Raw genomic sequence first — 18,097 nt, 5'->3', positions numbered from 1 at the left:
TCGGGGTGCTGCGGCCATGGAGGCAGAAGCTCGACGGCAGCTCAGGAAGACCATGGAATCACGATTCAGCAGGTGGGGGAGGCAGAGGGGACACTGGTGGTGCTCACCTTGCCTTTGGTCGGTCCGAGGAAGGCTCACAGGAGCAGATCAACGAGGGCAGCGATTTCAGTTTGGGGAAACGCTTGAGCTCAGCTCGTGACTGGAATATGGGAGTCGAGTGGATTGGGGCGCTGTGGTGGCTGTGGGTTTGTTTAAGTAGCGGAGGAAGGTCGGTGCTTGCCGGGAAAAATCTCCGGTGTGCTGCTGTTCGTGTGGACGCTCTCACAGTTCAAGCATGGACTCGCTCGTCCGTTTTACTTGCTATGCTGCCCGACGAGTCGCGTCACGTTCGGCAGCACAGCGAGTGAGCACAGTTGGGAACGAGAAGGTTGCAGCCTCAGTGCAGTGACATCCTCCTTGGCATGGTTGTGCGAGAAAAGGCAAGGACGGCGGGCAAGCTGTCGGCTCAGGCTGTTGGCCGTTTACCGGAGTAAAGGTTTTGCACTGGTGATCGTTTACCGCAGTAAAGCCTGCGTACGGCTGCTTCCGGAGGCTTCGGCGCGTGCGTGAAATTGGTGAGGTGCGCGGCTGCCGAGGCTGTCGGTCTCGCCGTTGCGGCGTGCGTAAAAGCAGAGGAAGGACAGGCAAATTTGCCGAAATATCACGCAAAGCTAGCAAGCGTGCCGCGACACTTCGCAGGTTTCACGGTGGCTGGGATAAAGTATGCTGTACGGTGGGTTCGGGAGGATTCTGCGAGAAGGAAATGGCAAACTTTGATGACGCTTCTGTAGAAGGGAAAATAGGGGATTTACAGGGTCACGTTGGAAAGAAATCCTATTAGATTTCCAATCTACTCCGAAGGGTATCGATACGGGTCGGTTGTGGGTCGATACGGAGAAGCATGACAAACATGTTATCTATCTATTTATTTATTTATTTTGGGGTGAGGACAGGGTGAGGGAAAGTTTTTAAGTGACTCATATGATTCCTGTATTTGGAGTATTTTTATTCGATTAAATTGATTATTTAATATTAAGTAGCAGTTTAAGCGAGAACAAAAATCGGGATGTTACAGCGAACCCGCAGCACCTTTTAAATTTGTAGGTACAATTATTTATATTCATGAAAAACATTTCATCTCGATCATTATGATATTCGATCGTGCACTAGCTTGATAGGTCAAAATTGGTGGGAAACAAAATTTTAAAAGACAGCGGGAAACGGATTTGGAAAATTTAAATTTAAATAAGTAAAATTTCAGGTGGGAAATTGATTTTCAAGGGCGGATCATGCCCTAACCCGCCTATGAAAATCAGTGAAATTTCAGGACTAGGAGGATAGAACAATTGTTGATGAAGAAGAGGCGGACCAGGATGCGATGCGTATGTTCTATCGCGGCTAGGAAGATTGCTTTGGTCGCTCTTACGGTACGGTTCCTTCCAAGACAACAGTAAGTTGATCATTCATCTCCCTCTAGCTCTTCTCGTTATCGGGGAATCCAATTTGTCAGTAGACTACCAGTATTCCCATGCATCTACATACCAGATGACTAAGCGCCTGAATCACTACTTCCATTTGTTACGGACGATTTCGTGCCAAATACCAACAGTATCCATGTTGTTCGGGAGATCAAAGTAAGGATGGCAGACTTTCAGAAGCGCAAGATCATCCATGAAGGAAGGAAGATGAATGTTGATGCTCACAGACTAGCGAGGAGAGCTCTCGGCACGGATGTTGGTAGACATGTGTGGCTCCAAGTTCTGCCTGATGGCGTTTGTAATTTTGCTCTGGATGGCCCTGCCTAGGCAGCGGTTGTAATCTCAAAAAAAAAAAACAAAAAATACAATCAGAGTTAATAATGGAGTTGACGATAATGACAAGTAAACGTAAGTTTACTTATATCAAGCACACACCATATGCAACTCTGAGGGCCGGCGTATACTTTTCCAACGAAAAGGTTAGCATGGAAGCAGTTGGGTATGGATCCAAATCCAACTGTTAAGGAAAGCACACCTAAAATTTCAAATATGTGACACATAAAACTTTAACCATCTGCCATCGAAAAAATAGAGAATGTTGGACAACATAAACAAATCATTACAATAATGTTGAGCTAACACGCTAATAACGAACAAGTGCGCTACAGTGTTGTGTCGATGATCATTCAGCTGCATGTGCAAACATGTGTAAGATCAGAACGAAAATAAGGTGGTCAAGGATTAATTCATCGTGGTAAAGTAGCAGATGACATGAACTCTTGCTCCAGCTCATAGCAGCTTGAAGACGCTATATCAGCTCTATTGTCTCCGTCAGTTGACAAAGACTGACAGCGATGAGCTGCAAGTCTTACAGGTGCTGGTGCTTGTATGTCGCAACTGCTTTGTGGGAAACCGTCGCATGATCTCAAACCTTTATTCCTCAGAAGTTGCAGTTTCATCTCCACTTGCTTCATCGTAGGTCTTTCTTCACCTCGTAGCCTCAGGCACTCCTCCGCAAGAGAAGCAACAGTGTTAAGCTCGTCTTCAGAAGCTTGCTCAAGAACTTGAGAGGCAACCATTTCAGTGATTGGTCTTGTTCTTATCTCCGAGAGGAAGTAATTTGACAAGTTTATCTTTGAACCGGAATCACTAGTAAAGATAGGCTCCTTTTTAAGAAGCAACTCTAACAGAACAACACCAAAACTGTAAACATCACTCTTCTCATTTAATTGCCCAGTGTAGTAATACTCCGGATCCAAGTACCCAAATGTACCTTGTATGTTTGTGATGACATGGGTTTGATCAATTGGAATCAGTCTTGAGGCCCCAAAATCTGAAACTTTAGCTGTGTAGCTTCCATCCAAGAGTATATTAGAAGACTTCACATCACGATGAAAAACTGATACTGATGCTGCAGAGTGGAGATAGCAGAGAGCTCCAGCAGCTTCCGTAGCAATTCTCAAGGAATCATGCCATGACAAGGAAAATTCTTTGTTACTCTGATCGTCATGAATAATCTTAAATAGTGAACCATTAGGGATAAAGTCATACACCAGTAGAGGAACCTCAGTTTCCAGACAACATCCGAGAAGTTTTACGATATTTCTGTGATTTATTTGAGAGAGGATTGCAACTTCGTTGATAAACTGATTAATCTCTCCTTCTGCAATTACCTTTGGCTTCTTTATGGCCACCACATGTTGGTCCGACAAGATGCCTTTGTATACCATACCATGTCCTCCACTACCTAAAATACGTGTAGGATCAAAGTTGTTTGTTGCCTTCTGCAACTCTTCCAAGGAGAAAATTTTGTTATCACTTTGTTTTTCATCTGAAGATATTAGTTGCTCCAAAAGAAGACCTTTATTTTTCTGAAAGTATTTCTTCCGCAATTGTTTTTGGATATCTCTTCTCCATCTATGGATAAGGAAAACCCCACCTAAGCAAAGAAGTAGAATTCCAAGGCCAACACTAAGGCCAATAGCAATACCTACAGACAAACTCATCAGTTCTCTTTCCTTCTCTTCAGCCAAACTAGTTTCCTTTTTATTTTCATGAATAATTCACTATTGATACGAAAGAGTTACCTGGGAGAAGGTTTTGGTGTTTTCTGATGACGCAACGCCTGTTAACTGGATCATACTCTGTCTTGTAAGGGCATGGATTACATGTGTAGTTTCCTATGGTGTTGTTGCATATTTCAGGACAGATGTTTGGCTGAAGGCACTCGTCGATATCTGTGAACAAATATTCATGAAAAAGAAGGAACTTCTGTGAAGAAACCACATGCCGTACCTAATTAACATGCTAACAGAGAATATTGATAAACGTAATAGAGAAAAAATATTTTCCATTGTACCAGCTGAAAAGAGATGTTACATAATTTTGCCCTTATGCTGCTTGTTCGATATTCTCTTTTGTCAATCTCATCAAGCCAAAGCCAAATGACTACTAAGAAAAGTAAAATAATAAAAACAACAAGAAAATACAGTTAAAAATATGACAAATGATCTATAAACCTATTCAAGTTCATAATTGTTATCGGCCCAGTTGGAATGCAGGAATTTAATAGTGGGTTTTTATAGTGTACAATACCACCACTTAGTGGTATATAGTATAGATGAGATCTAAACCTTCATTACTAAGGGTATTTTGGTAATTATTTTCCAGTTAAAGATAGTCCAAATGAAATGGATCATGATGTCATTAATATTTTTCCCATAGTACTCTTATACTACCTATACTACTCATGTATACTATATATACTACTATTAAAATTTTTAGTACTATACAATTAATTTGAACCATCAAATGTTTCTATACTAGTCCTTTTCAAACACTAGTATATATCAGTATTTTTTTAAAACAAACCAAGCAGAAGAGCTGTCGATTATATTAATAAAGAAGAAGAACCAGACTAGATAAGCAACACTACAAGACTTAAAATAACATCTACAAACAACTAAACCAACTCTACCAACAACAATACAAACAAACCACATCAAAGACCACCTAACAACGATGCGAAGCAATCTCCGCCACTAGTTCCCAGACGGCACGACCTTTTAAACTCATTAATAGCTTGTGGACGTCTGGAGGCAACAACTCCTTTAGACAATCTGCATAGTCTTGCATCGCATCCTCATTGGGCTTCCCATTAGTGCCAACAATTCCCAAATTTTTCAGCACACCGTGATTTGCAAGACGGGCGCTTCGATGAAGTGACGATCTATCATAGGACTTACACCTACATCTTGTTTTTGTGGTCGGTGATGAAGAGAAAGTGTAGGAGTATAGGCAAGATCCTCACCCTTCATAGCTATGGTAGCTTGTAACATCCCGATTTTTGTTCTCGCTTAAACTGCTACTTAATATTAAATAATCAATTTAATCGAATAAAAATACTCCAAATACAGGAATCATATGAGTCACTTAAAAATTTTCCCTCACCCTGTCCTCACCCCAAAATAAATAAATAAATAAATAGATAACATGTTCATCATGCTTTTCCGTATCGACCCACAACCGACCCGTGTCGATACCCTTCGGAGTAGATTGGAAATCTAATAGGATTTCTTTCCAACGTGACCCTGTAAATCCCCTATTTTCCCTTCTACGGAAGCGTCATCAAAGTTTGCCATTTCCTTCTCGCAGAATCCTCCCGAACCCACCGTACAGCATACTTTATCCCAGCCACCGTGAAACCTGCGAAGTGTCGCGGCACGCTTGCTAGCTTTGCGTGATATTTCGGCAAATTTGCCTGTCCTTCCTCTGCTTTTACGCACGCCGCAACGGCGAGACCGACAGCCTCGGCAGCCGCGCACCTCACCAATTTCACGCACGCGCCGAAGCCTCCGGAAGCAGCCGTACGCAGGCTTTACTGCGGTAAACGATCACCAGTGCAAAACCTTTACTCCGGTAAACGGCCAACAGCCTGAGCCGACAGCTTGCCCGCCGTCCTTGCCTTTTCTCGCACAACCATGCCAAGGAGGATGTCACTGCACTGAGGCTGCAACCTTCTCGTTCCCAACTGTGCTCACTCGCTGTGCTGCCGAACGTGACGCGACTCGTCGGGCAGCATAGCAAGTAAAACGGACGAGCGAGTCCATGCTTGAACTGTGAGAGCGTCCACACGAACAGCAGCACACCGGAGATTTTTCCCGGCAAGCACCGACCTTCCTCCGCTACTTAAACAAACCCACAGCCACCACAGCGCCCCAATCCACTCGACTCCCATATTCCAGTCACGAGCTGAGCTCAAGCGTTTCCCCAAACTGAAATCGCTGCCCTCGTTGATCTGCTCCTGTGAGCCTTCCTCGGACCGACCAAAGGCAAGGTGAGCACCACCAGTGTCCCCTCTGCCTCCCCCACCTGCTGAATCGTGATTCCATGGTCTTCCTGAGCTGCCGTCGAGCTTCTGCCTCCATGGCCGCAGCACCCCGATGCAGCAGCAGCCCCATGGCCATTTCCCGAGCTGACGCCTCAAATGGGCAAGCTGTGAACCAAGGATCGATTTCCCCTGCTCCCTGGCCGTCCCCTTCCCCTCCCCCCACGCCGGCCAGAGCTCACTTGAGCTCTCCAATGGCGGACAGAAACAGGAAGCCAGGAAGAAGAACAGTCCTGTTCTTTCCCTGGTGGTCTGTGTGAGGCAGATGACCCCCACGTGATGGGCTGAGTAAAAGGAGCCCACACAGCCCAACCATGCCTAAGCCCATGTACACAAATTAGCTGGACCCAAATCAATTGCACAGCAGGACAGATACACTCGTACAGCCCAAGCCGATCCATTCCTTTTTTATTTTCGTAGTCAACTAAAAACAGCAACACTGTTTAGACCATATCTCACCCATCCGAACTCCGATTGACCAGATTCTTTTTACTAAATTCATATAAAATCAAGAACTATCAAATGAAACCAATATGTGTATGATGTGCTGATGTTTGCTTATACGTGTATGTGGTCTGTTTGCGTGATTACAAATCAAAATCAGAACCCGTACGCGAAGGAGAACCAGAGGAACCGAACGACCCGGAGTTCGACGCAGAGGACACTTACGCCAGCGAAGGCAAGTCTCATCGACCCCTGCTTGATCATATTGCACCTATTGTGAGGAACTACCCGTTACAGCCTTAGTATAGGTCATTGCATGTGCTGCTGATAATTACCGAGTGATTGAGAATGAACCTAGTTACTGCCTTGATTGCATGTTGTTATGATGTCTTGCATGATGATTGCCTATTGACCTTGGATACGTCGAGTTGAACCTGATATGAGATGAGATGTCAACCGGGGCAGTGTGGGACAGTGGATGTGTAAGCGCTACCGTGGTGGTAGACTTACGTTCGAGTGCTGCCGTGGTGGCAGGCTCGGGGTTGTGTTGTTAGGGATGGTCACTGCCCTGGTGAAACCCAAGAGCCGAGTTGTTTTGCCATCTCACCTAACCTATGTTCAGTGCGACCACGCGTTCCGGAATGGGACGGGCTTAGCCTAATCCCACTGGCTAACCTGGTAGTCGTCCGAGGTGGATGTATTTATGGGTGGAGACCGAGAGTGGTCAGGACCCGAGGGTATGTGGGCGGCTAGGCGAGGTTATGCCATGGCTGGGTGTCGGCTATGTCGATATTGCCTCGGGCATTATCGTGCGTGTGGGTACAGCGTGCTACCTCTGCAGAGGGTACAAATCCATTCGAATGGCCGTGTCCTCGGTACAGGACAGGTTACGGTGTGGACATAACAACGAGGTGCCTATCTAGCCTATCCTAGCCCTGTTATGTGATGGTTATTGGTGAGATAAACCCGGAATGCTTGTTAATTGTCTGCTTTAACCCCCTCCCGTAGGGCGAGGTGGGACTTGCTGAGTACTTTTGTACTCACCCCTGTTGCTGATATGTTTTTCAGAAGATCCTGACTACGTTCCAGAAGATGTCGAGTAGTCCGTGCCCGCACCCAAGTCTGTGTTCGTGGAGCCATAGTCTAGCAGTAGTGCCGATGACGTGTGAAGAGCAGCTTAGTGTCGATATGATGATTGTGATCGTGTTCCTAGTGATTGTAATATTCGTGATGAACTGTGTAAAAATAAAGCTTGTATGACTTTGGTTCCACCAATGTAATGTATTGTACCAGAGACTGTTTTCTGGTATATCAATACATTATCAGCACCGATCCTCTGGGTCGGGGCGCTTCATAGCTGGAGAAGACACTTCTTCTATCAGTGGATCCTCTAACAGTCGGAGCTCTCCAACCATGACCTCAACCGTAGATTGGGTAGAGCTATTTTCAATGGTGACAAGAAGGATAGGGTCCTTAATTATCACTCTTGCATCTAAGATGGCTTCCTCATCATCAGATGCGTCCTCCACCAAAACAACATCCTCAACAGAGGTGATGGTCTCTAGAAACGACGGTTTTAACATCTGAACAGTGGAGGTCCCACAGGGCACCTCGAAGGCCTGCTCAGTGGGCAACTTTTGGTGAATCTCTGTGTCCAATGTCCTTTTGGCCACCTCTATGGTCATCTCGTCGATGACGGATTGTGCATTATCTGCACCAGTGTCCTCATGCATAACGGAGTTGGCATGTGTGCAAGCAGCCACAAGAGAAGCGAGAATCGATGGTGTCAGAGAGCGCCGAATTGGAGAACAGGGGCCGAAAAGGTCAGCTAAGTCGGAAATGGGAGCATGCTATTCACATGGCTCCACACGCTCCAAACGGCTAGCCACACATGCTAGCCACAACTTTATAGTAGAAGCTTCCTCTCTGAGAGAACACAACACTTCCTCCAAATGATCTGTAATCAAGTGCTGGAGCTCGGATTGCAAAGACTCCATCAGTGGTGCCAACATAGACCGGACATCCAAAGGAGTCGAAGCAGGAAAGGCACAACAACAGCCGTGGCAAATAGGATCGGCGTTCTTCACAAGTGAATTTGTCGGTCGTGAAGCTAACGTGGGGTAGCGGTGTTCCTGGGACAGAGACCTAGCCATGGTGTTTGCCGATAAAGTAGAGCAACATTCACTCAACCTAGGCATGGCTGCTATGCACTACTAAAAAATAATTTATAGCAACGCTCCATTTTTTCTAGGGACGGGTCAAAAGGTAATCCGCTCCTACAAATGGAGCCGTGGTTACTGTAGCATCCGATCCATCTCTAGAAAAGTATTTTTAGGGGCGGGTGATGGCGTCACCTGATGCTAAAAATACCACCATTTTTAGGGACGAGTGACGGCATCACCCACCCCTAGAAATGATATTTTTAGGGGCGGGAGATGCCACCACCCGCCTCTAGAAATGGGGGTCATTTCTAGGAGTGGGTGATAGCGTCAACCGCCCCTACAAATGGTTTCACGCAAAAAAATTTATTACTTTTTCATATAATCTCTGATGAAGTTAAACTTTATATCAAAATTATAGAGATTAACGTGATCTAAAACTTTATATTTGATAACTTTTTCATTTAAGGTCATTTAATAGTCCAAAAAATTATTATAAGTTCTCATATGGCTATGACTATACAGTATCTCATACAACTCAAGTCACTTTTAATCTTTATATACACTAAAATATACTTGGTATATTTTTTGTATCTATAGTTCACAAGAATCATAGTGTAGAATTTTGATTTTTTTGCTATATCTAAAGATTTAAATGAATTTTTGGAATAAAATAGAAAAATATTTTTAGGGGCGGGTGATGGCGTCACCCGCCTCTAAAAATGGATTTCTAGGGATGGGTGATGGCATAACCCGCCCCTAGAAATCAATTTTAGAGTTAATATAAAAGAATAGCATACCTCATAGAGTCACAAGTGATTGTGTAGTGTGGTGGAGAGTAGGGTACGCGTGAGCTTGGAGGTAAGCGGTTCGAATCCTGATTTACGTAATTGTGCATATTTCATCAAAAAAATTATAGCTCGGTAGTAGAGAGGGTGGCTGGTTGGCGGGGATTTTTTTATTTTTTATTTGCTGTTTTGATTTTTCTGATTTTTTTATATTCTAGACATTGATTCGTAGGGGCGGGTCATGCACTAACCCGCCCCAACAAATCGAATTCTAGGGGCCGGTGACACCGTGATCCGCCCCTATAAATTGATTTTTAGGGGTGGGCGCGTTACCCGTCCCTACAAATAGCTATTTTTAGCTGCGAGAAACAGAGCCGGGTACCACACCCGCCTCTAAAAACCCTTTTGTAGTAGTGTATGTCAGCCCAACTCTTTGTTTGCTGGAGGAAGAGTGAACTTGTGGAGCTGGAGAGATGGACCAAAGGCGACAATGCCGCTTCCGATGTCCTGGGCGTCGACAACGAATGCATCCGAAAGAATCCTTGCAGGAGTTGACTTGGTGGTCACGCGCGAGGCAACGATAACATCTACCTCAAGCCCATTTCTTAACGGCGATGCTCCGCTCTGACTGTGAAGAACGTGATGGCGGCGATGATTGATTTGCTTCGTGACGGTGGAAGCGACATTTCTGATCCATGGCAGCCAGGGCGGAGCTTCACGAGAGATGATGGCCGCGACGGCAGCTGCAGCCAAGCAAAACACCTAAATTCAGCAGGCGTCGGAGCAGCGTTGACCCCGAGCCGCTCTACATATCCTTGCCTCCTCTTCTTAGTCCAGAGCTGCAGCGTGCCGAGCGGCGAATCTTGCTCGGATGGAGGCTGTCGGTCACAACTAGAAGGGAGGCTGGTACCGGCTACTGGACGGAAGAGTGGCGACTGAAGGGGATGGGCCTCACAGCTTGTGCGGATGGATGACGGGGCTCCTGAGGGGTGTGGCAGCATGGCACGACGCTTCTAGCGGACGAGCTGCACAGCTCCGGTAGATGGACGATGCAACGACGAAGAGGAGGTGTAGCCCCGGCTGCCGGCGGGGTGGCGACGAGAGATGGTGCTTGCTTGAGGGTGTGAGGGGTGGAGGGACGATGCGTGGAGCCGAAGACTGCCAGCAGCCGGCGGCCGGTGGCCGCGGCAAGCCCACCCCTGAAGATCTCCTCACCTCACATGAAGCCTGCATAAGTGCTCCCTAATCTCCATTCATGGGCGGCATGGGAAACTGCAACTAGGATGGATGGAGAGCGTATGTGGAGAGGAGCTTGGATCTGAGGCTGGTAGGGGTGGAGGAGGCAGAAGTCCGGAGATCCCGGCGGCGGCGGCACTCTATTTTTCCGTTCGTCCCCTCCGCTCTAGGCAGCCTGATCCACAGCTCTCGTACCATAAAAGACCTCATTTAAAATATCCTCCTGGTACAATTTATTAGTCTAGAAAGAAATTTAGGTTCAAAACAATAACACGGTTTGTTTATTATATATTTTCTACATATAGAGTCTTATATCATGTGAAACCAAACTTTACAATGCCTCAATCCTTTAAGAAGCCAATTCAACAAGTGGCCAACTGACAGCTAACATAGCCCTTGGCCTTCATTTGCCACTATACCACAAGATACACCTCTACAAAAGATATGGTCGCCATTGGATACACATATCTGGTAAGGCGTAGTTACACTCTCGCCTAAGGACTATGAAAACGAAGGTCATCTCATAGAGCTCAAAAATCTCATTTTAAACATTTCAATGCAATTAGAGGTATAGTATCACTCGTGATATATTATCCCAAATGGTTCCAAAATATAAGTGCTTGGCTATTTATGTTTTGTAATACTAGCTATTATCCATTGTAGTTTGGAACTAGAATTTCTCAAATTGCCCAAGCTTTGTTCGTGTGTCTAATGAGTATCCCTAGAAATGGAGAGGTGGTTATCGAGTCCATCTCTAATAATCTGAGATGGGAGCAAGGACAATTGACAACACCTCTGAGTTGTGTGCTAAAACCATTTCACTCTTAACACTTGCGTGCATAGGCTGTTATATATAGCCAAGTTAACATTTTGTAAATACGTCACCAGATGGAGCTACATAGACTACATATATAGGAGTATTTGTTTTATACAACATGAACACAAATGCAAAAATGAAATCATCTCTATTATCTGGGTTCATGAAGAGGGAGAGAACATACCAACACAGCCTCTTGCGATGTATGGATTTCCTTGGTACCCACTTATGCAATTGCATCTGTAACCAACACGACCACCTGTACGTCGGATTGTTTTACATTCACTGTTAGCACTTGCACATGCATACCCAGACTTATTTTGTCTTGCCTCTTCGCATGATAATTGAGCAACCACCCATTGCACAGAAACGGGAGCCGCAGAATAAAGGAAAAGACTTGGTCTGTCCAATGCACCAAATCCACGACTTGCTTCCGGGTCAATGTATTCAATAAGCCCTTGTTCAACATGTATATTTGTCACCTGATAGTCATCCACTGAATTGTACAGCAAGATAGCTGATGATGTCTTGTTTGTGCAATTGAGATGAAATTCTTCTCTTGCAAAGCAACCTTCTTCCAAGCCGAATGGAAATGGAACATCTGTACTCCCACATTGGCGAGTACAGTTGCTCTTTGGTTGAGATGGATTGTAACCTGATTCCAGTGAGATGAAAGCTGATAAATATCACAAGTATTACCACAACATCTCTATGATTCAGTAACACAAGTTCTCTTAGGCTCTTACGGCTAGCTTATTCCTTTCATATCAGCATTTTGCATAAAATTGTTGAGTATACATCTTATCTTATTTCTTTTATGATGCTCATTCTTGTTCTACTCTTAGAAATAAATATGTTCCTAGCTATACACCTTCTCTATGATAAATCTGGTTGCATATACACTTTGATGGTCTGATAGCAGGTGCAAAGTAAAATTGGCATAGCAACAAGATAGATTGGTAGGAGAGACAGAGTACACGTAGTGCATTGTTTAAAGCGAATTAAGATTACTTACCTGCTGGATACATTAACGTCCAATGACTGTCCACACTAGGAAAGGATCACGTCAAGAAGATCCTCTCTCACCGTTTCTTTTTAATCTACTCCCTCCGTCCCAAAAAATAAGTCATCCTAGGAATTCTAGGACAAATTAACAACAAGCTAAAATGACCATGTTTGCCCCTATTTATTACCCATATTTGGCACTAATTGATTCTTGCATGCACATGCACTTTCTAAATATGACTTGTTTTTTGGGACAAATTTTGAATCCTAGAATGACTTATTTTTTTTGGGACGGAGGGAGTAGTTGCTAATATGCTTTCAATTCTTATTGCTAGAGAACTAAGGATCATGGGCAATTTAGAGAAGTCGTACCCCACTTGGTTGATGGGGTTTTTCCAATACTACAATATGCAGATAATACTATTATCTTTTATGGAGCATGACTTAGGGGAGGCAAAGCAGTTCAAATTAGTACTATACACTCTCAAACGGTTATCAGACCTCAAGATCCATTTTCATAAAAGTGAAGTATTTTTATATGGCAAGGGACAAGCAAATAAAAGCAAGAGAATATATGGAACTTTTGGGGGTGTAAATGGGGATCCCTTTCCTTTAGATACTTGAGAATTCCTATATACTATCATTGTAAGATAGTATAACCAACAAAGATTGGCTCATGGTAGAAGAATGATTTCAGAAGAAGCTTGGTAGTTGGGAAGCAAAACTTCTTTCAGGTGGGGAAAGGTTGGTTTACCTATATTCATATTTTCATTCTTCAAAGTGCCTAAAGGGGTCCTCAGGAAGTTGGATTACTATAGCACAAGAAAAATATAGATTGGCCAAATGGAGTACATGTAGAAATGGGAGAGTTAGGAAGTTTTAGCAACATAAAGAGTTAGGAGGTTTTAGCGATATTGAAATGGGAGATTCAAAATAAATGGATTTTTGAGTAAATGGATTTTTAATCTCTTAAATGAAGATGGGTATGGGGATATACTTAAAAATAAGCACTTGAATAACATAAGTCCATTACTCATATATCTAGCCTTATGTAGGTAAGGAGGATTTCCTATCTTTTGGCTCTTTCAAGATTCGAAGAGAGAAACAAACTTGGGAGGATCGATGGTTAGGTGATAAACCTTTAACTTTACCTTATTCAATATCAGAAAGAAGTTCGTAACAGTGGACAGTGTATTGAGTTCAATGCCTCTGAATGTTCCTTTCCGGAGAGGTTTCATCGGAGACAGATTAGTAGCTTAGCATGAACTAGTTTCAAAGGTAGCTATTGTTAATTTTAAATGAGGAATTTCAAAAGAGAGGTGAATTCACTGTTTTCTTGATGTACTTAGCTTTAATACAAAATGGTTCTTACCAAGAAAATGCGATATTTTTAGAAATTAATACGGGTTCCTCTCAAGATCAAGATTTTCCATTGGTATTCAAAGAAAGGGATGACTCTCACTAAGGCCAATTTGGCCAATATACTTTGGCAACACAGTCCTAAATGTTTTGTTTCCAAGGTTTATGTTATTTTACAAGTGAAACTTCATTGATATTACGCCAATACGCCACGTCTAACTGCATCCCGAGTATTAGCAGTTCTGTATGGACCTTAGATTAGTTTATGGCACAACATACAGTCCTGGATGGCTTGGATTATTGACAAGATACAGTGAAGTTGTTTAGGATGTGGGACTGGAGTAAGATATTGTACGATTTTTTTTTGAACTTACCGTGTGTTACTGAATGAAAATGACACCGTTTTTTCCAAATTGATACAATTCCTTTTATTTTTTCTTGAAATCCAAAAGAATCTCTTTTTTCTTATACATAGGTCATCGATTCGGCATTGGAAAAAGGGCTGGGCCCTTCTAGTAAATAGTTCAAACTGAAAATGACAACATTGTTGAAGGAAAAGTAAAGGTGTTTGGCCTTTTCTTTTTGCGATGAAATGTAGGTGAATTTTATGCGGTTGGAAATAAAATATGTAACTGATCGTAACTATTGCAGAATAGTACTCCCTCCATCCCAAATTACGCAATTCGTTTTGGCTTTTCTAAATACATATATTTTGCTATGCATCTAGATGTACACTATGTCTATGTCTAGATACATAGCAAAAATTATGTATATAAAAAAGACAAAACGAATTGTAATATGGGATGGAGGTAGTATATGGGATGACATATTGCCTTACCGTGGTCTGGTTTGCAGCCGTGAGGAATATATGGATTGCCTATGTAGCCTGTCCTGCACTTGCACCTGTAGCCATAATCCCCGAAACTGTCGTCTTGACAAATGCTATTTCTGCTAACGCAAGCATAGGTTGCCTTGTTTCTGATGGCGCTTGCGCAGGTTGTTTGATCAGCAATTTTCCAATTGGCAGACGCTTCATAAAGAGTAACATTGATTGTATCCCACAAGAAGCTCAGGTTATGGTGCAATTTGGGATCGGCTCTGCCGTAGCGAACGAATTTGAGTGTGGCAAGAGATACATAAGGTACAACCTGCGAGTCATACTCACCAAACAAGATGTGGCAACATCCAGTGCCGTTGTTGGAGGTACCGCAGTATTCGGCAGCATCGCCAGCAGCTATGTTTGTGAGCTCACCGTCAGCGTCGTCAGGGCAGATAGATGTGCAGCTGAACCTGGACGCGACCGCCTTTGTATTCACTGGAGGGTTTACCCATTGTACATGGAAATCACAGCCTGAAAAGCTCAGTCCGGGGTAATAGGCATAGAAAGAATTCCCTGGAGATTTCAGAGACAAAGACCAGAAAACCGGTGCAGATGATTTCATGGGGATGGTACCGGCGAAGTTCATGCTAACCGAATGCTCTGAGCAGGTGTCCAAATCCTCCGTGGTAACAATTGTGATATTGCTGATGAGCTGGGTGGTGCCATCACACATGAAGAGCTTGGGAGGCTGAGTGGTGTTGTCGCAGGTGAGCTCGAAATCGGGGCCGCGAGAGCAGTCGGGGCCGATGCCGAAGGGGAAGTCGAAGGTCACATCGCCGCATCTGTTCGGGCAACCGGCGGCAGGGGTGATAGAGGGCGCCCTAACACCGGTGCTTCCTTGCCTTCTCGCAACACCGGAAGCCTCCGCCGCCGCTAGTGTAGTCGCCAGTGCGGCGAACAGGTAGTGCAGAGAGATCATGGCGACCGCGTAGCGGATCATCACCAGACTTGCGGCGGACATGTATACTTGGAGGCAGGTATACCAATGCTGGCTAGCTAGCTATGCTGACTGTCTGGGCATTCACCAGCTTGCACATTTACAAGTGTGGAATGAAGTGACGGAAGTCAATTTGTCAAAGTACACCAGATTGCACGGCAAAGTTAATTGAGTAGCTGGCTAGTTCAATTTTGTCAGTGCATGGACGAGTGGTCTTGGAAATTGCGTGCGCTTCCGTTCAAACCCAGTCAAAGTATAACTGCATGACGTGGAGTTGGGAGTCAACGGCTTTACGTGCACCACATGTTTCCCATACAATTCTACACCATGCCCATGGAAGGGTCATCGGCCCCATTTCAGACCACTCCCCATTCTTACTCAAGAACCAATTGTTCCGTCCGTTAAACACGATATTCAGAGAACAACTTGTTATTTTTTTAGTAAGTCGGAAACTATCCAACACTTGTTCGAATGTCATCATGTAAAGTTTCTTTGGCATGCAGTTTACATTGTGTTAGGAATCTCAGCACCACAAAACACGGAACATTTGTTTAATAACTAGTCTAACAAAGGGGGCCGGAAACACAATCCACTACTACAGAAAATATTTTTAGAGGCGGGTAAAAATCTATTTCTAGAAACGGGTGCGGTACCCGTCCCTATTTATCACAGATAAAATAGCTGTTTGCAGGGGCAAATACCAAACCCACCCTTAAAAACCGATTTCCAAGAGTGGGTCATATCCTAACCCGCCCCTGGAAATGGATTTCCAGGGGCGGGTGAGCCCATAACCCCTGTGCAAATCTGTTTTCATGGGTGGGTGAGCCCATGGCCCGCCCGTGGAAATCAGTTTTCAGGGGTAGGTGAGCCCATTATCCTGAACGCCAAATAATTCACTGATTTCAATTTAAATTTTCATAATCTATCATATACAAGCACATCACACTATATATGGCCACAAGAATTTGGAAAGGGAAATATCTGAATATTTAAAATGCATGCAATTGAAATATTCAATAAGTCGATAGATATTACATCCAAGGTGCAAATGTTCAATTGCATGCATACATTACATCATCTATTGGATATTATTCGCAAGCAAGAGGTACTTAACATAGTGAACATCGCCAATCTTGTATCCCAGGCTTTCGTCAATAAAAAACAAAGCATGGATAAGTGCGCTTTTCTTTGCTTCACATTTACGAGGAAGTGCTTTGCCATAGATGATGAACATAAGTTCCGCAGCATGAAACGAGGTAGATCGAACTTCAATAGAGGAATGGTACAGGCCTTCTCTAGTATGGGGTGTCCCATACTCGTACCAATGATAACCTAACTTGTCCATGGCTTCATATAAAATAATCTTCAAACTCATCGCCGTGAAGGTGTTACCAAATATATCCTGCAACGGAGATGGAAGACAATGAACTGCTTTGCACAATCTGTCAGACCCGGGGGCCACGGAACTGTGTACATAACGTAATTTAAAGAGGTTTAAGAGATTAACTCCGTCTTATCTCTTATTTATCTCGTTTATCTCTTATTTATCCCGTTTAAGTAGGAGATAGAGCTAACCGATATAGAGCTGGAGTTGGTTAGTATTTTTGTAACCCTGGCCTCTCGGGTATATAAGGGAGGGCAGGGACCCCTTTCAAAATAAGATCTACAGATCAAACTACACCAAAGGCAATACAAACCACCATACAGGACGTAGGGTATTACGCACCTCGCAGCCTGAACCTGTCTAAGTTTTGTGTTCCTTGCACCTTCGAGTTCCTGATCTCGGCGTCTCCTCACAAAAACTTACCACCTTGGGTATATCCCTTAGTGGGCAGCCGGTAAAACACCGACAGCTGGCGCGCCAGGTAGGGGAGCGTGTCGAAGATCCACCGGCGAGCTCGATGGCAACTTTTCAATTCTCCAGGTCAGTTCCCTCTCAAGGCACGACATTTATTTTTGGCTCGTGGGTCTGCATCACAGATGGTGCGGGCAACTTCCGTCGATTCCTTGTTGACATGAAGCCAAAGACTTCTGCTGCGGATCCCCGCAGCGACCTCGACAAGTTCGTCGATGATCTCGACGACTTGTCGACCCATGCTTCCGCAACAAGGATCGAGGCGGAGTCTACTCCCGGCGCGACTTCATCCAGCGTTGCGGCAACTTACCTTGGGTTGGACTTGTTCCAATCTAAGGATTCGCGTAACCGATCTTGACTCGGTTCACGCAACTTGGCCACTGATCTTTAGGGGGCCAACTTCTCCGAATCCTTCTCTGCATTAGAGGAGGACCTGGATTCCCTGCTCCAACTTGGAGGGCCCGAAGCCACCGCATGCCGGGGGGCCTCGGGTAGTTTTGGCGCCAGTGATCTGATGATCACCTCCACACCCCAGGGGCGCTTCGTACATTGGAGGGGGATGCAGCTCTCCGATCTACTCGAGGCCGAGGATCGACTTGTGGCCCACCTCGAGCTTCTGCCTTTCCAGGAGGGTAGGCCGTTGGCTACCGTGGCGGAGGAGTCGACTGAACTAGTCGACTCGAGCTCCGATGAGCTCGCCTCCCGCCAGATGC

At 44.5% G+C, this 18,097-nt stretch overlaps 1 protein-coding gene across 2 annotated transcripts; it reads right to left on the bottom strand.

The window, feature by feature from the left end:
- Nucleotides 1–2,069: 2,069 nt before the first annotated feature.
- On the bottom strand, nucleotides 2,070–15,642 carry LOC112882793 (wall-associated receptor kinase 3-like). Of its 2 annotated transcripts, XM_025947942.1 has the most exons (5): nucleotides 14,878–15,642; nucleotides 14,551–14,742; nucleotides 11,533–12,003; nucleotides 3,605–3,754; nucleotides 2,070–3,507 (listed from the first exon to the last, which is right to left on the bottom strand). In XM_025947942.1, exons 1-5 carry the CDS (start codon nucleotides 15,551–15,553, stop codon nucleotides 2,264–2,266), a joined length of 2,733 nt encoding a protein of 910 aa, XP_025803727.1. In that variant the 5' UTR covers nucleotides 15,554–15,642; the 3' UTR covers nucleotides 2,070–2,263. The 2 variants fall into 2 exon arrangements, with proteins under 2 accessions (XP_025803727.1, XP_025803725.1); XM_025947940.1 differs by having other exon boundaries at nucleotides 14,551–15,642.
- Between the last annotated feature and the right edge of the window lie 2,455 nt (nucleotides 15,643–18,097).

This window comes from Panicum hallii, chromosome 2 (assembly GCF_002211085.1).
Source record: "Panicum hallii strain FIL2 chromosome 2, PHallii_v3.1, whole genome shotgun sequence".
NCBI lineage: Eukaryota > Viridiplantae > Streptophyta > Magnoliopsida > Poales > Poaceae > Panicum > Panicum hallii.
The sequence above is the reverse complement of the archived record's forward strand: the minus strand, read 5'-3'. Positions and strand labels throughout refer to the sequence as shown.

What these genes read in the sequence shown, in the direction of transcription:
- LOC112882793 (XM_025947940.1), bottom strand. Translation starts at nt 15,553, where the DNA reads ATGTCCGCCGCAAGTCTGGTGATGATCCGCTACGCGGTCGCCATGATC. An exon ending in CGGCTGCAAACCAGACCACG is followed by an intron (nt 12,004 to 14,550) that starts GTAAGGCAATAT and finishes CACTGGAATCAG; the next exon opens with GTTACAATCCATCTCAACCA. An exon ending in CATCGCAAGAGGCTGTGTTG is followed by an intron (nt 3,755 to 11,532) that starts GTATGTTCTCTC and finishes ATTTGTTCACAG; the next exon opens with ATATCGACGAGTGCCTTCAG.